The sequence below is a fragment of the Cupressus sempervirens genome, chromosome 8, assembly GCF_028749045.1.
Source record: "Cupressus sempervirens isolate cs-2001-9-10 chromosome 8, ASM2874904v1, whole genome shotgun sequence".
Taxonomy (NCBI): domain Eukaryota; kingdom Viridiplantae; phylum Streptophyta; class Pinopsida; order Cupressales; family Cupressaceae; genus Cupressus; species Cupressus sempervirens.
The window spans coordinates 350185784-350209930 of record NC_143125.1 but is presented as its reverse complement, the minus strand read 5'-3'; the positions used below and the strand labels follow the sequence as shown (position 1 = coordinate 350209930).

The following is a 24147-nucleotide window of genomic DNA, read 5'->3' as shown; positions in this document are numbered from 1 at the left end:
CAGACTTGAAGATTGGTTGTTGTTGAAGACTTGAAGGAATATCATAAAAACTGGACCCGAACTTCTACAGCATACACCCTCCCACATATCACCAAAACGGGAGTTATTCTTGATATTGGGAATTGCCAGTGTTTGAAAATCTTAAGAAAGATTTGTCATCAATTGAATATAATTACAAGGCATTTGGTGTTTGTCGTAAATATCTCAAGGCACCGAAGATATTATTCTACAAAGTCGTTGTCTATCTTTATCATGGAAAATTCTTAGTCCTCATAAAGTGTTGCATGCTAAGTATTGATTGATACATATATTCCTAAGTTGTGGAAGCTTTTATCATGTTGTGAGGATTGGAGGCATTTGTTGCAAGCACAAAACTTTGGAAAGTGGCATCACAACAAAAAGAGAAAAGCACAAGTTTTATCATCGGTGTCATATTTCTTGTTAAATATTGATCAGCTCATAATTCCTGCCCAGTCTTTTCATTGCAGCATCTACAAAATTTATCGCTAGAGAAACTACACAAAAGAAATGATTTCATTATTGTGTTGTGAGGTTCTTCACCATCGCCCCAAAACTTTGGGGACCCCCTTTTCTTAATCGCCTTGGCAAATTTTTGGATTGTCCAACAAATTTTGATTTATTTTTTTTAGAGTTTTGAGTCTTAGACACCTTCAGGCCACAAGGGGAGGGCTAGGTTTATTTTCACCCGGTTCCAACTTCATTTTCCAGAACAACCAATTTCATCCTTAGGCCAGACAAAATTTCAAAAGGCAACACTTGGTAGGATAAAATTGCAAAACTTGTAATTAGACGTTTTCTTTTGAAAATCCGGATATAACTCTTTAAATTTGAATAATTTTCAAAAGGGAAATTTTGTTAGACTTGAGTTTTGGAAAATCTTAAATTTTTCTTTGGTGAAAAAAAAATTAATTTTGTGGAGATGAAGCCAAATTGCAAAGTCGATTTTAGACTCTAGAGGTAATTTTATTTTTGTCAAAAATTTTAATGGCATAGCAAAATCGATTTCGACATAAATTGCAAAAATTGGCTTTAATGGGTTAAAATTGTCTTGAAAACTTTTTAGCCTTTAATGAAATTGGTAATTTAATATTGAAAAATGGCTTTTGGCTACCCAAAATCCGATTTTAATGACACATTAATTACTAAATCTTCATTTAATGGATATATTTAGCACCTCCTAGGCATTATTCATTTTCTTTTTGCAATTTTGGTCCAATTGGTAATTTTAAAAAATTTAATTTTCATCATGGCAAAGTTAATTTTGGTTAAGCATTTATTGTTGGGCCAGATTTATAATTTAATTTTTGTTTTTTCCCCCTCCAAGTCCAAGTCGGCCAGCTAGGGAAGGCACGTGAAGTTGGGTATAAGAGGAAACTTTCTCCTCTTCTCTCCACACTTCTCATCTTCTCCTGTTAGGTGTTTGGCAATTTTTGGCAAGGGCAGTCTTCTCTTGTTTTGGGCGAATTTTTTCTTGGAGCAGCTCTCCATTGTTGGGCGATTTTTCTTGCAAGTGCAGATTTCTCCTTCATAAGCAATTTTCTTAGGGCAGAATTGGCTCTTTCTTTTGAGTGATTTTTGTTGGAAGGCAGATTTTCATGGTGTTAAGCGATTTTTTTTTGCAAATTCTGATTTTTGTGGAGGGAGCTGTGATTTCTGCCCTAAATTGGGCGATTTTATTTGGGAAATTATTGAGATCAAAGATCTGAAATTTTTGTGGACAAATGGTGGACAGTTTCAAGTTTTTAAATTTCTAATTTGCAAGAGAGTTTGAAATTCTCAAGCTCTGATCCTAAATTCCAAAAGAGTCAAGATCCGGCTATTGGTAGAGGTGACTTTTAATCATTTAAAGTTGAAAGGGGTCCTTAAGCTAACTTCCTTCTTTTGTTCTTGTCTAGATATTGTCTCCCTTGGTTCTTCTTGCACTCATTGTCCACCACTTTACCATCCCGTAATAGGGCGACAAGATGAAGGATGGTAGTGCAAGCAAGAATCCTAAGGGAACAAATACTAGGAAAGACAAAGAGGATATGATGCCCAAAACAACCGTCTTCTCGAAAATGAAGCAGATAAACGATACCAATGTCGGTACAATAAACATGATACAGGTAAAGGCCAAACTAAATGGAAGGACAATCCCCTTTGGCAAAGAAGATATATAGAAGGCGGTTGCACATCACAGCCCAGGGGTCGATACTTCCATTACAACCATGATGAGCGATGTTGGGGAGGCACTTGATTTTGAAGACATCAGAGAAGAGGACATTGATGAGACAAGACTTGGATCAAGATTAGATGAGCTAGGAAAGGTTGCTATCAGGAAGAAATATTTGAACACCCTTTCCTCCCTCAATGCTTTTATCGGATGAGAAGGACCATGAGAAGACACTACACGCAGCAAACAGTGTGATGAAATTGCTAGAGCTCAAGACAAAGCACACAACTTGTCCTCCCATGGAAGAAATCAATGAAAGGCTAGCTAAGTTCATTGCCTTCGCTAAAAGAATGAAAGAAAAAGGGAGAGTCATATTAGAAGATCATTTATTGTAAGCCCAAGTGGCAATTTCTCTTTCTTCTAGTATAGAACAAGTGTCTATTTCTAATTGGCCGCCATTTTGGTGTCTTCTCATTGATTGCCACTTTTACACTTTTTTCATTGGTCCATTGACGAGGTGGCATCTTCTCATTGGCCGATGGGGTGGCAACCCTAATTAAGGTTCCTAGGATTTAATCTAGATCGTCAATTTTGCTTTTGATCTCTACCATCAGTTGTAATTTTGGCATCTATAAAAGGCCATTTGCTCTCATTTGTAAGGGTCCGAGAAAATTGTTTCATAAGATAATGCCAAAATCGCTTTCTTTCTCATTGTTGTGACTTGCATGGTGACTAAGAGCCTTTAGTATTATTGCATAGTTTCTACTTCCAAATAGTTAGAGTAACATTTGTGAGAGAGAGTTATGTTGGAGGATTGTTGCCAAGATACTATCAAAATTGTTCTCTATTCATTGTTGTGACTTGCATGGTGGATATACATGATCATTTTGGTGTATTGCATGGTTCTTCTCATCTCTCAAATTAAGGTAGGATTTCATTTCATGTTGTTAGAGTAGAAGTAGATGGCTAATTGTATGGTGATTTTAGTGAATGTTTGATAGGGATCAATACTAGACCACTAGCATCCTAGCGGCTTGTTGGGAAGCCTTGTGTGGCAAACTAGTTTATTTTTTCTTCAAATCATTGCCTCTGTGAAGGTGGGGCCACTGGTTAGATTTCATTAGATTTGATCCCCGTCCATTTGCTAACCTTTCCATTCATAAGAGTAAGAGTAGAATAGTGAGTAGTTGAAGGAGTAGTAGTAGAATAGCGGGTAGTTGGGTAGTTGAATTTCACTCTAAGAAAGTTAGGAACGTAGAAGTCATTAGAACCATTATCGCCTCCTCCTCAATCAACATTATCTAGCACTACATCCTCCACCATCACCGTCACCATCAACATCACCTAGCACTCATACAAAATCATCACCCTCTCACCAAAAACCGAAGTCATCCTCGAATGAATACCGTATGGCCGCCTACGTGATTACTAGCAAATCACATCGATAAAACTGAGCGAGTATCCACAAGTGTAAGGAACATTGGAGTTATTCTCATATCCCATGAGCATTAACTTTTCAAGAGAGCAATTGTGTGTTTGATACTCTGTATCAAATATTCAATTGCTAATATGTTATGTGGTGTTACAAAAACTCACATCAATAGATTGGAAGGCCAAATATTTGTTGTTAAACATTTGAGTTGTAGAGATTGTGCTAAAATAATTGGTTTTTCGGCACTGGTATGGGGAAAACGTTATTGGGCTTGTGTTTTTAGGGATAAACAGATTTTATTCATCTTGACAGTTGTTGTGAGAACCGTTCATATTTGTGGATCTAGGTAGGGTGATTGGTGATCACAACAAAAAGATTGAAGATATCCTCTTGCAAAAATTAAGAAAGCGATTATATGAATAGAAAACATAAATCCTCTACTACTAATAGTCAAAACAAAGATTCATGAAGAATTTTAAAAGCTGAGGAACACTAGAGCAGTCCACATTTACGGTAAAAGGCATTCCGATGGAGTAACTAATAACCAACAACTATTGAATAGAATGGCTAGATAGCAGAGACAACATAAATCGGCTTCATTGTTTGGAAAAGAAACACAACAAAAGTAGCATCGATACAGAAGAATTAAAAAGATTGAAACCTTTGGAAGGCTAGAGTGTGAGTGTTATTAGTTGGAATTTTGTGAACAATCAACAAAGTGACTTGAACAATGTAAGTATAACTAGGAAACCATAGGAATATTAGAGTTGGCAACAATAGAGCCAAACAATGGAAAATTTGAAAAGTAACCTCTTCTCAAAAAAATTCAATGATACCTTTAACAATAAACAGCTACAAGACTTGCAAAAGGAAAGGGAGATTGGGAACAAATTGTATATCACTGGAGGAGTCAATACAATGTATGGATGATGTCATTGTAAAATTGGAGGAATTATAAACATGTCTGTCCAAATTAGATCAGGCCATCAATGATCGATTTGGTTCAATGCAGGTTTATGGAACATCCAAATAAAAATGTAGACTTATAGTGGCTTCATGTCTCAATGAGATCATATGGATAACAACGCCTATAGCACCCTATAATGACGATGTGTTGAGGAAAGTCTTACAGCTGACGATGGGCAGTCTACGGGGCTTACATGAGGACAAGCACCCTACTTGTGGCAAGAATGCAAAGATTCTCGAACTAATGAAAAAAACCAAATTTTTCATTCTCATGTTGGACCTCGGTTGTGAGGAGATGATTCGGCAATTGTTTCAAATTTTCTTAAGAGAATTTAGGATACATCATTCTAACAATGTGAGAGCTTGTGTAAAAACATCATGTCATTGATCCTTGATGAGAACGATGACTTATGAAAGCAATTAAAAGATGACTTGTTGGCTATGCAGAGAGAAGAGAATACAATCTCACCTATGGCTTACGAGCTTGTGGAAGAATTAATTGAACATAAGTTTGACATGTTCAATGGGCTTATGACTGAACGAGAGTTAACATCAGCAGGTAAACAAGATAAACAAGATGTGAGATCTCCAAAAGTGAGCAAAAACCAAATGAGACATGAATATATTTGTTTCACATGCCAACAAACTTGGACCCCAAATCACATGTGTGAAGATCATAATGAAGCTAAGCCAAACATAGAAAATCAGACCTGGAAACAAGAAGATAAAAAACTCTCAGTTCTGCTCCTACAAAACAGCACAAGTATGGGTGATGGAACTCTCTACATTGGTGACTTGGAGTTGGTTGTAGACAAACATCTTGAGGAGGATGGTCTAATTGGAGGGAAGAGTGTGTCGGAGACTTCATATGATAAGAATATTCCTGAAAATGATAAAATGACAGCCACCTTGTGATTACACATAATTCAATCAAACATGGAGCTTGAAGCATACGATGACATTGATGACATCCTTGATGAGTCGTGTATTTTCTATGACAACTCATTTATACATAATAGTGATTAAGTGAAACAATCAAAAACAAAATTTCAGGATGACGGTGCTCGAGGTGACCAATTACAAAATACATGCCAAGGTGACAATGATACTTTAAGAAAACAGCTGAAAGTTGATGAAGAGATGATTGTTGCAGCCTTAGTGTGTTATGATGATACTCACAAGATCGTCGAAGATGTCCACAGGAAGGTACATATAGATGAGAGGAAAAAGGGAATGGAAAGTGATTCTATTGTTGCTGATTTACAAAGAGTTGAAGTAGCCTTAGAATTTTGAAATCAGACTATTTCTGTTTGATTTCAGACTGGGATTATAGTTTAAAAGTTGCTGAATTATATGCTGGTCAACTAAGGAAAAAAGATGATGAGGTTAATAAGTTCAATAGGGAGCTTCAAAATGCTCGGTAGGCATTGAATAATACATGAGTTGCTCTTCATGAAGCAGAAAATCATATTGTTATCACCAAACAATCTAGAGAGCACGAGGATAAGAGAAAGCATGAGTTTTTCTAGGAAGTGATTAAGGAATTTGATCACTTTTTGAGCTAGGTATAGAAGATCTTTCAGATTCCCATGATGAGGATGATCCTGACTGGAAGATGTGGGACCCAATTGCAGTTCCTAGCAGTGACTTTGCTTCATACGATTGGTGTGGTGACCTGATTTTTAGATTTAGCACTCTCTCTTATTTTGATCAGCTTACACATGGTTTTAATTTCTGAGCTACACATGAGTTGGATAGATTCCTTGCTTCACCAGCTGAATAGGGACATGGTTGAGAATTGATGGGAATTATAATTTGATCATAGGGGATGGATTTTTAGTCATTTTTTTACTCATGACAGTGATGTACCCAAGTGTATTCCAAGCTAATGACAGAATGTATGGCCTCTCTGCATCTTTGGTACTAATCTCAGCTATTTAGCAGTTTGATTACTTCATCAATAGCTCGGGATGGAAAATTATGGAGTTCAGTATGCATTTCCACAGGAAATCACTCATATATGGAGAATTGTCCAGTATTAATAGCTCCTCAAGACATTTATATCTTCTCATATCTGATGGTCGTGATAGTATAGTAGTGCGGGATCCTGGTATTGGTATGATTGATGCGTTACTCCGGGAGTGTATTGACAAGTGGCTACACAATTTCGGGCCTGGAGCAGTTTTAATCAAATTAGTGCAATGGACGGGTGTCGCAGTAATTTTCGGATTGGGCTACAGGCCTACTTGCAGATTTATATGGGATCCTGGCACCAATTGCTTGAGGAGAAGCAATCTCGAGGAGGGAGGACTTGTAATGTCTCTCTTTTGAGAGATTAAGCATTAATAAAGAGACGAAATGACAAGAGGACATGAAAAAAGGGTAGAAGAAGCTTAAGAGTCATAATATTGGACAATCAAAGGAGGAGAGATGATTTCATTTGAGTATGCTTGGATATTGATTTGGTTTGGAATTTGTCTTGGAGAAATTAAGGAAGCTTCAGCTTCTATTCAGGATCCGAGGATGCAAACCCTCAGGTTTTCCTTCGATGAATTGGACGTAGCCTTGATTCATCTTCTGGGGTGGATTCACATCAGAATTCACATTTGGGATTGCAGATGCATGTTGTTATTTTTCTCCAATCTGACCGTGACAATGGTTTTAAAGATTGGATTTTGTGCATGTTATTGTATTGCTGATTTATAATACAATAACAATTTCAGAAGTTGTACTAAAACTGAGTTTTTTTATAAACATTTTAATTCATTGTTGGTCTATTCTACTAGTTTTATTTGCAAAGGATGTATGTTGTTTTCTGAAATTTATTTGTGAGCAAATTTGGGAAAATATCCAACTGGGATATTACAAATAAATGGAACATTAATCCTTAGGAGTGCCCAAACACCAACATAGAGATAAAGAAATGGTTGTTATAGAAATATAGGACTGCCATGTGGACAAATCAGATAGCTAGAAAAAAGGCCTATTACGTCAAACAATTTAATCAAACATGGGATCATGGTGATAAAGAATATTTAGGAACCGCAATTAAAGGAAAGGACAAAATTTTAATTGCTCAACTGAGAACCAGCTCTCATCATTTGTGATGTGAAACTGATAGTTGGAAGGCTAGAATGGCACTTTGTCAAAGATTGTGCTGCATATAACGATACTCATAGCCAATACAAGGGCAACTTGCAGGTGAACAGCATGAACTTTTCGAGGAAACAAAATTACACAAGATGGGCTACCTTCCTAATGCAGATCTACGACAAAAGGGACAACCTGGAGAAATTACAGCAGGCTACTTAACTGACTCTTCTTTTGGTCCCTTAGACCGATGGTCACATGGATGTCAATAAAACTCTTTCATTGATTCATTCTGAATATAATAAACTCTTTCATTGATTCATTCTGAATATAAAAATTGTAGTGCAACAATACTTACATTCATAATTGCACTTATCGCTGATAAAGCAATAAGTGCACTTTTCACAATAAAACATTCATGGCACTAAAACAACTTATCATCATTTCTATCACCAATAAGTTGTAATTTTATCGCCAATAAAACTGCAACTTATCACCAATAAAACGGTGATAATTGCATTATTCATTGGCCATTGTTGCCTAATAGGGACTGTCGGCCAAACAAAATTATATCTTTTCATTTTACGAATTCTAAACTGCCATTTGGGGAGAACAAAAGTAACAAGGTCTTCAAAGGTGATTTGCAAGGATCTAGAGCAATGTTTGGTGGTTTTGACACAGATTTGAGCTTTAGCAGCACTGGTTTTTCACATCTTAAAATAATCAGGAAAATGTTGTGCACCATGTAGTCATGTCCTTCTCAAGGTGCTATTTTGGCCTTGGTAGTGGGCACAACCCCATGACCCCACTAGGGGCACTACTCATAAACCCCCACAAGGGGCACTGCACCTTGACCTTGTTGCGGGCTTTGCCATGCCCCCCCGCCCCACCAAAAAAAATAAAAAAATTATAAGTAAAAATATCACCTCTTTTCTTGGTTAAAAATTGTTGTGTTCTCAGCAAAACTACAATAGCCTTGGTTAGAATGTCTCTAGGTTCAATTAAACTCCAATCAATATTGATGAAACCTATGTATCCATGATTAATAGATAAGGTCAAAAATAATATCAATAGGATCAGACTTTTGCAAGAACCGGACCAGACTTTGGGGTTGCCAGGGAAGAATTTGGTAACATAGTTGCAAATATAAAGCAGATGTGTTAAGGTTACCAAATATAAAGCAGATGTGTTAAGGAAATCTAATCTTCAGTTTAAATTTTTGTTATTCAAGAAGTTAGTACCTCTCCATACAAGAGATTTGTATCTTTCACTAGGTTGGCTCTCAATTGTGGGGATTGGTGTCTCTAGGGGGTTGGTGCCCATAAAGTTGAAAGAAAGGTTTTAATATATAAGCAAATCCTCATGCCGTGGTTTTCTCCCGAAACAGTTTCCGCATAAATTGCATGTTCTTGTGTTCCTAATTGTTGATATTTTGAAGTTACTATTATTGTGGTTTTTATATGAAAATGTTAAAAGGAGTATAAACTTTTGCCTATCAAAAACCAACTTATGAATGCTGTGCATGGTCACCGTAATATAATTAAAATTTTTAAAAAAATCTCAAGCATTTCATAAACTAGCCCCAACCATATGGATATAGAATCAAAGTCAGAAGCATCAAATCATTCTAAATTGTGAAAATTAGAAAGAAACAAAACCTGTATAGAGTTTTACCTCAAATTCCACCGGTGTACTTGTATGAATAGCTTCATCAGATCCATCATTCTATACAGGAATACAGATCAATCAAAAACTTAATAGTAAGTGGTCCAATTCAAGAAAGTTCAAAGATAAATGAGAATACATCATATATCAAGAGTACACTGAAACTTGTATAATACGAATTTCCATTTCAAGATCTTTGAATTTTTCCACAATCTGTATCCTAGAATTGATTAAGAATATGAAATTAATACGAAAAAGATTCAGTATGCCATAATTGCTAGTAATGATGGTTAACAATAATTTAAAGAGGCTCGTGCATTTTGTAAAACAAAGCTGCCTAACTGATATAGCATGTCAAAATCATCATTCCAGGCACTAACAGACTGAAAAAAGCTACCCCCACAGGATAATGTGATACCAGACAGGTGTTCTACCATTTTCAAATAGGAGTGTAAATATACAAGCAAAGAATGTAGAAATGGAAATTAGAGTTTATTATTCATAATGCACCGAATTGCAAGGATTGAAATCTTAATGATTACTCCTAATGACGACTATCAACTAATGTTAACACAATCCACACAGATGCAATTTAAATACTTGAACTGCAGATGTTACAGTTATTGCTGCAACCAGCCAATCTTTTTCCAAAAACTGGGGGAAAGAAGATGACATTTCGAAAATCTGAAAGCATTAAGTTAAAAAACCTTGGACACATTCTCAGAGCTAGCACTGCAAAGCTTATAAAAGAAATATAGGCTTCAGGAGCGTAGCTTATAACAGGAATAGAGGCTTCAGGAGGAGAGATCCAATGCTGGTTGGTGTTTAAATTGTAGCAAACTATAACAAACGCTTTTGAAAATGTTAGTAGTGCATTTCCGATTGTGGCGTGCACTAGATCTTAAACATGAATGGATCCAAATATTGCTCACTAAAAGACAATGCACAAGATTCAAATTCCAAACCCAGTAATTGGCTTGAAATAATCCGTCACCAGACATAAGCTGATTGTCAAAAAGAGGGATTGATTTCCTGCACAACATCAGGACATCATCTGCCCAATGAGGAAATTGTGAATGGAAATAGGTTTATCATTATAAATCTATTTACAATTTTACAGCGGTTATTTATGACAACCACGGAAAATATACACAAGTTAAAAAAACTAAAACGAGCAACACAAAAAAAACAGAGGGCTGAGCAAATAAAATAAGTAATTACATTTCAGCAGTTGGAGTAGATGTGTGGACCATGATAAGTTGTTATTCATGGAATCGTTGGAATGAAATTATAAACAGAATAATTAATTAAAAGGAAAAAACGCCAAAAAAACTTGTGTGTGACCTGATAAAGGTAATGATAACACAACAATTACGTAGTTCTTCAAGACGTCTGTTGTCATCACCATAAGCATAGACTTTTAACAACATATTCATCTTCCTATATGAGAATAGGCAAAACAAAAAAATAAGCCATGCCTGAATGTATGGAAAGTAGATGTCTTTAAGCATGCATTTCAACTGATCCTCATCCCAATATTGAGACTTCAAACTGGATATATGAACCTGTAGTAATCACAAGACAGAGTTAATTTTTTACACACGGAACATATCATAATTTGTCAAAAACTAAACAAACAAAATGCCAAAAACACATACATGAAATTCAGCAAAAAAGTATTGACAATGATATAATCATAAGTTACTTAAAATATATATATCTTACATTGCCCACAAGACAGCCATAATGAGATTGATATGAAACTCATTATGAATCAAGAAAGCACGGTCACTTATTCTCAAAATCATTAAAGCTATTGCCTCATTGTTAGATGCAACAACCAATCTTTTATTGGACAACTTTAATATTTTCCACACAAGCAATGGGCATATCTACTACTCGAGTATTAGATCCGTCTACATGCCACTTTTATTGTGGTATTATAATATCATTAGCTTTCCTTATTCTTTATGATAAAAGATAATTGTACTATTTACATGCCAATTTTATTGGGTAATATAATATCATAAGCTTCCATTATTCTTTATGATAAAAAATATTGTATTATTATTTATTAGATAGTATAAAGCCAATCAGTCGAGCCGAGAAAAAAAAATGATTTAATAAAGAACATTAAAAAATGGGACGCAAGAAAGGAAGCAAAAATAACTATAGATATCCCAAGTTAACATACAATAAAGCAACAACTCTGTAAGTAGCTGTAAATATATCACGGTATGTATGTTAAAACAAAGAGAAGCAATAAACAAAATTTAGGCATAAACTATTAGTAAATTATTGCCTATGGAATGGTACAATGATGAAACCATGTCACTAACAACATGTTCACAATGTGTCCAAGTCAAAGTTTCCAGACTCAGACTTGGCAAGAATGGCTCAACTCGTGGCTTGCCAATGATTTGGCAAAATGAAAAAACCCTTGAAATTAAGAGATTCTTAAGGATTTGAAGCTTGTTTCATGCACCCATTATGAAACAAAGCTTAAAGAGACTATACAATCATCACATAGAAAGCTAGTTTGATCAGAAACATACATATGCATTGATCAACTAAGTACAAGTGCAAATTAATACACTGGCAAATAACCGATATTATCAAACACACCATAGGTGTTTCATGTCAACCACATCATCCCTCCCAAAACAAAAAGTTGTATTTCAGATGACAAGTATGGATCACGTAATATACAAGAAGAGTATTGAATCAAGAAAGCATAGTCACTTATTCTCAAAATCATTAAAGTTATTGCCTCATTGTTAGATACAATAACCAATTTTTTATTGGACAACTTTAATATTTTCCAAACAAGCAATGGACATATCTACTACTCAAGTATTAGATCTGTCTACATGCCACTTTTATTGTGGTATTATAATATCATAAGCTTTCCTTATTCTTTATGATAAAAGATAATTGTACTATTTACATGCCAATTTTATTGGGTAATATAATATCACAAGCTTCCATTATTCTTTATGATAAAAAATAATAGAATTAGTATTTATTAGATAGTATAAAGCCAATTAGTTGAGCCGAGAAAAAAAATGATTTAATAAATAACATTAAAAAATGGGATGCAAGAAAGCAAGCAAAAACTACTGTAGATATCCTAAGTTAACATACAATAAAGCAACAACTCTGAAAGTAGCTGTAAATATATCACGGTATGTACGTTGAAATAAAGAGAAGCAATAAACAAAATATAGACATAAACTAGGAGTAAATTATCTCCCCTACAGAATGGTACAATGATGAAACCATGTCACTAACATAATGTTCACAATGTGTCCAAGTCAAAGTTCCCAGACTCAAACCTGGCAAGAATGGCTCAACTCGTGACTTGCCAATGATTTGGCAAAATGAAAAACCCTTGAAATTATGAGATTTTTAAGGATTTCAAGCTTGTTTCATGCACCCATTATGAAACAAATCTTAAAGAGACTATAACATCATCACATAGAAGCTAGTTTGATCAAAAACATACATATACATTGATCAACTAAGTACAAATGCAAATTAATACATTGGCAGATAACCAATATTATCAAACACACCGTAGGTGTTTCATGTCAACCACATCATCCCTCCCAAAACAAAAAGTTGTATTTCATATGACAAGTATAGATCAAGTAAATATCCAAGATGAGTATTGACAAGAGTGTAGATAATGACCTATACTTTGCAATCTCAAAGTTGAAGTGTACTTCATAACTAAAATGGGCATTTAGGGTCAACACCCCCAGAAAGGTCAAGGGGTAGCACCTTTTGTGGGATTCTAGAGGCAATGCCCCTAGCATAGTCGAGGGGTAGTGCCACAGGCATGCTCCCTGTCGTAGTGTAGGGTGGGGTTGAGAAGAAATGTCCCTGCCACCAAGACCAAATTAGCACCTTGAGAACCACATTAAACACCTTGATGTGCATCATTTTCTTGAATTTTTAAGATGCCAAATATAGTAATCAAAGCCCAACAATGCAATTTCGAGATGTGACTTTTGCACCGCAAATTGAATATTTTAAGGGGAAATAAGTTTTAAAAACAAGATTTATGTCTAAATTACATTTATATCGACCAAGTCAAGAGGCTCAAACTCGACAAGTCAACCCCTGACTTGCTGACTCAACAAGTCATGCAAATGAGAGGGTCTGACTCAACAAGTCAAGGTCATCTGTTCCCACCAAGAATGGCTTGACTTGGTGACCCAGATGACTCACCTAATTCACGACGAGTCAGGAATTTAAATACTTGTCTAAGTCCATTGCGAAGGATGGAATTTAGCATGTGCACAAAACCCAACCTATTAGTTGTAAAGCAAGTGGTCCTCCATCTTGATGCATTTATGATTCATGTCTTTATCTTTGCAGCAAAAAAATTGTCTTTGCCTTCAATGCTACTTTGGAAGTGGTAGTGTTTTTTCCACACTAAGTTGAAACATTCAGCTTTTGGTAAAGCTCTCTTGCAGAATGAATTGAGACTATCATTTTTACTAATGTTATTTTCAACTTATTTGGCTACCACAGTCACAATCACCCTTACAATGTGAAAATTTCCTCTTTGATTCAAATACTACTTTGGAGATTGTAATTTTGCCACACAAGTGAAAACAATCATCTTTTGGTGAAACTCTCTTGCAGAATGCACTAAGACTATCAATTTTATTAATGTTGTTCTCAACTTGTTTGGATACCAAAGTTGTTAATCACCCTTGCAGGCATCAATATTGGCTAGGTTGATATGGAGAGAGGACCTTTATCTATGTTTTAGAGTAATTTGGCACTTATATTTGGATGAGGATAGTGGTGTTATGTAATGTTTTGGCACTTAATTTTGGATGAGCACAGTGGTGTTATGTAATGTCCCTCGTTTTGGACCTTAGAATCTAATTAAATAGTTAAATTTCACATTGTCTAAAAATAATAAATTTAATTATTTACCATATAATTAAAGTGACTTTTATGGTGAGTGAAGTGGAAATCTAATAAAGTCACTTTATTACTATTTCCCATAAGTAAAAATTAAACTAAAAGAGGGGAAATCAAAAGATAGAGGGAAAGGAAAATCAAGAGGCAAAGCAAAATGAAAGCCAATGGTCAATGTAATGGGCGTAATGGGCCATAAAAGAAAGAACAATGAGGTTCACTGGGAATAAGTTTGGTTTACTATTTTTGCTTTGCAAGAACTCTAAGAGCATCCGACTTTTCAATAAACCCCATGACCAAAACCTGCAAGTATGGGGAATTGGACGAAAACCCAAGTCGGCTTCTATAGTGGAATCTTCTTGGTTTCACAAAGGAGCCTCATTGTTAAGTTCATTGAAGGTTTTATTCAAAAAAGTTATAGTACGCTCCACATACAAGTATTTAATTTTGGATATCTGACTAATACAAATCAAGGGCTCTAATGAAGATGTTTTGACATTAAATTTCTTGTAGCTAGCTGCTTAGATTATTACCTTTGGGATGGCATTGACCTATGAAGTTAGAAGGTAAATTATGGCAAGCATCGAGAGAAATTATAAATTGGGGCATCAGTAATTGGTGGCCAGCTTCATCGTATAGCATCAAAGTATTTATTACATTGGGTAATTAATAATAATTTTTCTTTTGACAAGATATCCTCCTTAGTCGGGCTAATAATATAGATTTGAAGTGATATATTATATAGATTTGAACTGATAAGTATTTATATGCTTCCATGGGTAGTATGAATGAAACGTCTAAGGTATTTAAATCCTTCAAAAGTTTTGTCAATGATTATATTAGAGTTTCAAATGCTAGTAGCGATTGAAAATAGTACTAGCTCTAAGGATATTTAAATGGAGCTAGCAAATTATTCTAAGCACTTGTACCATTCTGATATTGAATTTGTGGTAAACCTGCTTAATGTAGCACATGTCATTACTTCTTATCTCAATACAATTTCTAACCACTTAGCACAAGTTACCTTTTGCAGCTGGTTTGATAATTTGGGAGGTAAACAAAGAAGGATCATGTTGCTGTGAGTTATGTTCTACTACAACATACAAAATCGAATGCTTAGAATTCCAAGATGAAACACCAAATCTCGAACTCTCTTGAATAGGGATACTCATATGCAAAAAAAAAATTATATGGATTGTGTGATCAAATGAGACACCCTGAAAGTTACTTCTTAATCATGGACTTCACTTAGTTTTATGATGTGATATGTTGTTTATAACAAAGGAACTAGCATTATTCATTCAATGGATATCAACTTCTTCAATCACTTCCAACCAAACAACTTTCAAAGGAAACTAATTTGAAGAATGTACAACGAAGTTGATGATGGGGTAAGCCTCTAACCCCAATCCTTGCTTCATCAAATCAACAAGGCATAGGAGGTTGTTATCTTCTATGGATGCAAGAATGATTTTCACATTGCCAATGTTCATCCAAATACCCTATGAAGGCACAATCTAAATTAATATCTTCAATAAAAGTTGAACACTTGCAATTTAGGCAATTTAGGCAATTTAGGCCCAAACTAACCTTACACTATTACCTACAATCAGCAAGTACCAAAAGATATGAACACTAGCTCCATCATAAATCAAATTTAACTATATCTTCCATTCATCTACTTCTACTCAACCTGAAACGAAATATAGTCGAAGTCAGAAATTGAAGAAATTGTAGAAAACTTCATTCTAAATTTGGATGGCAGCTCGATTTCAGAATTCTTTACAGGGCAGCTCATGTCAGTCATTTCCTAAGAATGAAAACTCTTGGAGAATTGTGCATTGAACAAATACCGACTTCACCATTGCAAGTAATCTACACACATATTCCATTTGTGCTTCAGTGGATGAATTTTCAGACAAGTTTAATAGGTTTCTTACAACAATAAAGCTTCTAGGGTTTGGTGTATTCAAATCAGTCAAATTCAATAACAAGAAATGCTGCCAGGAGGTCGATTTGGTCATATTGATCAGTGAAATTCTCGACAGGTGTTTTAATTAAATTGATTGCAATAAACATTGGTGAATTTGTGAGCATATTTAAAGGGTTAGAAGCTTCTTGCCAACAGTACCATTTACCAAGCTAGCTGTACCGATTCCCCAACCATAAAATTCCTCCTGCAGGCCATACCATCAAGAACAGGCATAGGGGTTTGTGTAGATTTCTTGTTCAGTAATTGTCGGCCGCAGATTTGGAAATTCACAAGGCATCAAGAAGACTTAATGGATCCGCATGTCTGGCACATTGATAAATTTCCAGTACGATTCACTAAATTTGCTTGCAAGCCCAATGTAGGGTTTAGTAAATCCATGGTTTCAACTTTCTTCCAATATTCGTTTTCAATAATTATTTTTGATGCCAATAAAACCAACTGTCATCGTTATAGCAAGTTGGACACACTATTGCGATCTCTTTGAATTCAACAAATTTCCTCATCTAGTTGATCGTTGAGCTCTCCATATATACAAATTCTTGTTCTCGGTGACTCAATTCTCTAATTCTGAATAGCTGCACTGCTGTTCTTAATAAATCAGAACTCAGAATTTATTTTCATTCCGTTATAGATTTGTATTTTGGCTCAAAAGCGTCATTTCTTCGCATGTGTTTCATCGTTGAACTCTATACTATCAATTCCCATTGAAACTCTAAACCAAAACCTTGGTAAAGAAACTTAAACCCACTTGAGCAGGCACCTAAACAAATCAGAAAAATCGGAACAGAATTGGTGAAATCTTTTATCCTAATTGCTAGATCTTGCATGTGTTTTTATTGTCGGTGATTAAATTTTAAAGTATTGCTAATGTAGTGACTTGAGTTCTAAAAAATAAAAAATGATGCTGATTCACACCCGACCTCAGTATAATTGAATGCTTTACAAATACATGACGTCGCTGACCATGATGACATGGATACATATCCAAACTAGATCACCAATAATATGGATGCACTTGAGGAGCTCCTCTATTCCAAGTAAGAGAGCTAAAATTAGAATAAGTAGCACAATGGATAGCAGTTGTAGGCACACAGCAGACCTGAGTGGATGGTGAGGCTGGGGCATCACTTGAGTCATTGGATGCAGCTGCCCACAACATGCCCAAGGAAATACTCTTTCCCTAATGGAATCAAAACCATCCACTCCAAGGGCACCTACAAAATTACCCTGATGTCTTATAAAAGAAATTTGTGCATTATTAGTATAGTTTTCCAGTATTTTATCAAACGACACTACCTTTCTGATATATGAACAAATAAAAAACTAATTCTCAGTTTTCTAGAATTAGTTCTATTCATGTTTTCTAAAAGATTATGCATAAATATATATGATACTTTTTTTGTTTCAGATAATTTGCCCAGTTTCGGTGATCTTTCACCGGATTGCCAAGTCCACATCAAATTTTGGCCTGCTGAGCTTTGTCAACCTGTAAACTTTCAAATTCTTTATGTTATTCACCAATTTCTTGCCAAGCTTTTTGCTGAGTACAAGTCCGACTACCAATTAATTTTTTGTGCTGCTGTTTTTTTGCTGAGTGATTTTATTGACCTTTTGTTTTGACAGGTACATAAATGTAGTTAAAAAGCAATTGTATTAACCTATGCATGGACATAATTTGAAGTTTGGATTAGCTTATAGTCTTGCCGAGTTTCTTGCCAGTTGAGACATTTGCAATGGTGTATCATCTGATAATTGCTTTCGATGCTCTTAAATAAAGCCTCAGACGAGCATTTGATTAGTCAGTTTGAAAACCTACGGATTTAATATTTGATTTTCATAGTAATGATCTTCAAATCTCTAAATGTCAATTATGATACCGTTCCAATTTTGTTATGGTTTTGCACAGTTTCAAAGAGCAAGACCAAAGTCTTTAATTATTTCAAGACCCTATCATTTTAATCTAGAAATGTGTCAATCTAGCGTATCAATGGAATTGTGTACTGTGGTCATCCGCATAGATGCCTTCTAGCAAGAAGTTTGGGCTTTTCATGTATCAATAGTGTCTGCTCACCTGCTGCGCCACTCTTTGTTCCTCTTTCTTGCATTAAGAATTATTGAATCTCATGGTACTGAGCTTTGTTTGTATTTGTTATTTCCATTGATACAGCTCATTCCTCCTTTTGTATCATACAGGATATGTTTTGATTGTTTTATCAAAGTATTGTGAAGTGTAAATGAAACAAACAATACATGAATCCATGCACAATGAAAATCCAAAATTACTATTTTTTAAATTCATACAATTATTCATAGGAAATAATGTTAAGCAATCTGGTCATGGTTTTAATCTAAGTTACCAGATTCTCTCCAGCAACCCTCAAAGTCTGGTTCAATTCTGTACAAAGTCTGGTCCTTGTCAAATTCTCTTGCAGAGCTATGAATTTGCTGCAAATTCTGTCAGAAGAACCCAGGCAGAATTTGCAGCGAATTTTGAAGAATTTTCTATCTAGATCTGGGATGAATTTGGTCTGGAACATTTTTTTTTAGACTTTTTTTAAATGTTTTTTTGTCCTCTAACCATATTGTGACCACTGTAAATGAAAACTTTCTTATAAAGGAAATCCAAATTGACAATAGGTGAAATCTAAATTGATGATTATAGAGGAATGTCTTTAAAAAGATATATCTTTGAATCCGGGACTTCAGGCTTTTATCTCAACTTTTGATATAACCTGGTTAGAAATGCTCTAACCAATACAAAATTAAAATTCAGATACTGCACTTATCTTTTGACAATTCCTTTCATTATCAAACTGTCCCTTTGATATGGAAATATTTTCCATGCATGTGACCAAGCAAGTGTATCGAGTTGTATGTATGGCTAAATGATGCAATTAATGTCCTATTGAACTGAAACATAGATTTGGTTGTGTATTTTACTATGTTCCTTTACTATTAGCAGATTTGAGTATGGATTTATTTCTTGTTGCATATAAATATACACACACATACATATTTTAAAAAAAGTTATGTTTATGTACAGATGAAACCAAAACAAATCCGAGCCCAAGCCCAAAAAATTTAGACAAATTTCGAACCCGAATCTCGAACCTGCATCCATCCCAGAATCCAAACTGGCAACTTAGGTTTTAATCTATAAGCATGCAATTATGCATATCAATAAGCATGCAATTATGCATATCTATAAGCATGCAATTAGGTTTTAATCTATAAGCATGCAATTATGCATATCAATAGAGTTGAGACCATATAAGATATAGACAAGGAATTCAATAGATCATCTAATACATATATTGCTAGATATGGCAATTACAAAATCATGCACATATTCATTTACTTATAGTATGTATATCTAAGCTTATAGAACATAACTTTGTATACATAGTTATACTGTCCTATTGGTTTTGATCGTATAGTTCCTAATATTTATTTTGTTATATTATCAATGTGTGTGCGTATGTGTTGGTCAACAATTTATACTATATCATATCAAATATGACCAAATAGAGGCTCATGTATGGACATGTCTTTATCATATCTATATCCAATATCTGGCATGTGTAAAGTTTCTGCAAAATTCGGATTTGAATCAAACTTAGATTATACCTTCTAATACTTGTTGTAGATAAACTTCAATGTTCAGTATTGAATGAATTTAGAAATATAAATCTAGAAATGTTTTTACTTCTGCAAGTTGCATTCGAGCAATATTGACCAAGGAGCAAACTTTATTGTTTCTTGTGTTTCCTTAGACTTCAACCACACCCTTACTAAATATATAGATCAAGGGGCATGTCCTTACAAAGGACATGTTCCTTTCAAAGTCTCCTTTGAATCATCTTCTTGAAGTCGGCAACTTTTCATGCAAATATTAGTTTAGATTCTAAACTAACCAAGGGTGATTAGTAAGTCTTCAAACTAGTATTCCATTATAGGCGCCAATATCCTAAGAGGATAATACAATAACTTCAGACCTATTTAATGCAAGATTAGATCAGTATACTCTGTACTAAGACTAGCATGATTGAAGATTATGGGTTTAACACTCCCTCTTAACTTCATAATCATACTAAGAGATATCATATCTAGCAACATCAATTAAGATGAGCAAGCAAGGGTTGATACTCTATATCTATCTTAATCTTCTTAGCATGTGGTATCATTGAACACATGATACAATGTCAAATCACTAAACCTGTGATATGACATATCACTAATACTAGTGATAGAAGTATTGCAAAGAATACAAAATTCAGGATAAATCCGAACAATAATTAAATTCTTCATTTATCCAAGTTGTGACTCATAGGTACTGGTATTCCTATTTCACAACATGATCCTGAATTTAAGATCTACCAGAACACAAGATAAACTCCGGAGAATAATTCTTCCTTTATCCATATTGTGATTTATGAACATAGCAATGTCCACTTCACAGTGTGATCTTGAACTCATCTAGATCTTACTGTAGAACCCAACTGTTTAACACATTATCTAAGAGATCGTCATCTCTCATAATGTTGTTCATACAAAAGTTCATTATCTCAGAGATCGTCACCTCTAAAATAATGAATACAAATGGCGCAGCCCATTACAATCAATAGCCTGACAATAAAATTATTTTATTAATAATTTAAAAAATACAAATGAATTACATTCCAACCTTACCAAGTCTTTTCTTGAAGTGATCTATCCTCACTCTACAGAGAGGTTTGGTGAGAATACATGTTGTTTGATCTGCAGTGCAAATGTATTCTAATTTTACAGTATTTATGTCTACCATCTCTTACATAATGGTAAGAAATTTTTATATGCTTGGACCTATCATGGACAACTGGATTCGCTGTAAGTTTGATGGAACTATGATTATCACAATGATTAATTTTAGGATTCATGACTTGACCAAATAATCCCACAAGTAACTTTCTAAGCGAAACAAGCTACTTCCCGAGAGGCCATCGTTGCTGCAATGTATTCAGCTTCTGTGAAACTTTGTGCTACTGAAAAGACTATTTTCTACATATCCAAGATATCATTGCCAATCCTAAACTGAAATAGCATCGTGAAGTACTTTTTCTATCCTGAACACTTCCACCCCAATCTAAGATAGTGAATCCATGTAAATCCAAGTCAACTTTCTCATATTTGAGCCCAAGGTTAAGAGTACCTTGTAAGTATCTCATAATGTGTTTGACTGCAACTAGGTGAACCTCTTTTGGCTCACACATAAATGGATTTAAGGAGTTAACAACATAGCATATATTAATTCTTGTATTCACCAGGTACATAAGAGACCCAATCATCTCTCTGTACAGAGTAGAATCTATGGAAGGCGATTCTGCTACTGCTTCTTTAAGTTTATGCAGATTAGTCTCCATTGGAGAAGATAGAGAATTACAGTTCCACATTCCAAATCTCTTCAAAATATCTAATGTATACTTCCCTTGATTAAGTATAATGCTGTCAAAATTATGTCGTACTTCCAATCCTAGGAAGTAATGGACTCCCAAGTCTTTCATCTCGAATTCTCTAATTAGATCTTTTTTGCATTGATCTATGAGATGATCATCACCCGTTATTAGTAAATCATCAACATACAATATCAAAATTACCATATCATCTTTATCCTTTTCAAAATATAGATTTGGATCGACTTCATTTTTGGAGAATCCTAAGCTGCTGAGATACTTATCAATTCTTTCATACCAAGCCCTTGGGGCACGTTTAAGCCCATAGAGACCTTCTTGACCCTACAAACAAAAACGTTAGGATCATGAGTTTCAAATCCTTCAGGTTGCTCCAAATATACCTCTTTTGTAATCTTTCCACTCAGGAATGTTGTTTTTACATCCATTTGATGTACTTACCATCCTTTTGATGTGGCGATAGCTAGGACTGCTCTTATAGAGGTGTATCTGGCAACAGGAGCAAAGGTTTCTTCATAATCAATCCCTTCTTTCTGAGAGAATCCCCTGGCTACAAATCTAATTTTATATTTTTCAATGCTACCGTCAGCGCAGCATGCTTTATTTTAAATATCCACTTGAAAAATACAACAAATTTTCCTTCAGGTCTAGGAACAATTTCCCAAACATCATTCTTCATAATTGATTGGTATTCTTCAGTCATAGCACCCTTCCAAGTTGTATGTTTAATAGCATCTAAAACATTGGTTGGTTATGATTTAGACAAATCATTCATATTTGTTGTATAACTAGAAAATCTTTTGGGTCTTTTGCTTTCTTTGATTGTTCCTAATGGTGCAGCAAAGTCTTGTGCTTCTTCTACTGTCTTAATGGCCCAACGTGGTCTTTTCTTAGAATTTTGAGTTTCTTCAAGATTAAGATTTTGAATTTCATCTTCAATGTTCTCCCTCTGAGACTCAGATTAAGTATTTCTTTAAGAACTAGGTAAAGGAGAGGGTTCTTCAGAACTTAGGGCTCTTTTGAATGCTAAATCTTCTTCAAAAGTTACATCCCTACTAAGTTCAATATTTTACTAACTTGGTACGAAAATCCTATATGCTTTAGATGTTTCGCTATACCCTACAAAAATACCTTCCCTCTAGGAGGGTTCTAACTTAGTTCTCTTTTCTTTTAGAACATGTATATATACTAGGCACCCAAAAATCCTAAGATGCCTTATATTGGGTTTAACCTTAGTAAAGATTTCTTCCGGTGTTTTATCTCTAAAGTAGGAGTGAGGACTCTTGTTTTGAATATAGACAGCAGTACAAGATGCTTCTGGCCAAAGATAATATTCTAGATTTTGATCAAATATCATAGCTCTTGCAGCTTCTATGATTGTTCTATTCTTCCTTTCTGCTACCTCGTTTTGTTGCGGGTTATAAGGAATGATATACTCCCTCTTAATTCTTGTTTCTTTACAAAATCTTTTAAACAAGTCTGAGGTATATTCCCTCCCATTATTAGTCCTAAGAGTTTTCATTTTATGTCTTGATAAGTTTTTAGTTAAGGTTTTAAATTCTTTAAATCTCTTCAGGATTTCTTCTGATTCTTTGCATTTTAAGAAGTAAATCCAAGTTTTCCTAAAGAAGTCCTCTATAAAATGTACATGTACCAGAATCCTCCAAGAGCAGGAAGAGACATAGGTCCACATAAATTTGAGTGAATTAATTCCAAAACATTGTTAGTTTTTCTAATGCTATCATGAACTGGGCTTTCGGTGTTCTTACGCAGAGTGCATCCTCTACATATGCTTGAGTGATCTTTATTCAATTTAGGTAAACCAGTAACCATCTTCTCAATAGTTGATAAAGTTTTGAAATTTAGATGTCCTAACCTTCTATGCTATATTTTATTTATATCTATAGCTTCATGAATTAAGGCTTGAATAGGTCGACTAGGTTCTGAATTTAATTCATATGAATACCCTTTTCTTTAACCAATCAATTTTGCTTTCTTAAATGAGGAATTCTTAGCCCAGGTTATGACTTTACGTCCATGAATGCAACATTATGTCCATCATCTTCAATTGTTGTAACCGAGATTAGATTCCTCTTTATTCCTGGTGCATAGAGTACTTCTTTGCGAAGAAGAGAACTACCTGACTTTAGTTTCAAGGTGCAAATTCCAATTCCTTTGACAAAATGTGTTGAATTATCACTGACAATGACTTTGCCATTAACCTTTTCTAATATAGAGTCTAGTGATTTTTTGTATCATGTAATATGCCGAGATGATCCACTATCAATCACCCACGATTTACTTGAGACTTCATTTGATAGTGTCGAATACAATACACGATTCTTAGGATCGTAGTTATCTTCTTCCCTAGTAATATCTGTATAGTTCACTTGTTGTTTAGAATTCTTAGAGCAATTAGATCTGTAGTGTCCAAACTTTTCAC

General features: G+C 34.7%; 1 protein-coding gene across 7 annotated transcripts in view; it reads right to left on the bottom strand.

The window, feature by feature from the left end:
• GMI1 (gamma-irradiation and mitomycin c induced 1) overlaps positions 1 to 24147 on the bottom strand; it is a 393394-nt gene that overhangs the window by 331719 nt on the left and 37528 nt on the right. For all 7 annotated transcript variants that reach the window (XM_089797668.1, XM_089797669.1, XM_089797671.1 and 4 more), the window contains exons 11-12: positions 10805 to 10891; positions 9336 to 9386 (exon numbers count right to left, since the gene is read on the bottom strand). In XM_089797668.1, coding sequence (XP_089653794.1) covers positions 9336 to 9386; positions 10805 to 10891 — 138 coding nt within the window. The remainder of the gene's footprint in view (positions 1 to 9335; positions 9387 to 10804; positions 10892 to 24147) is intronic.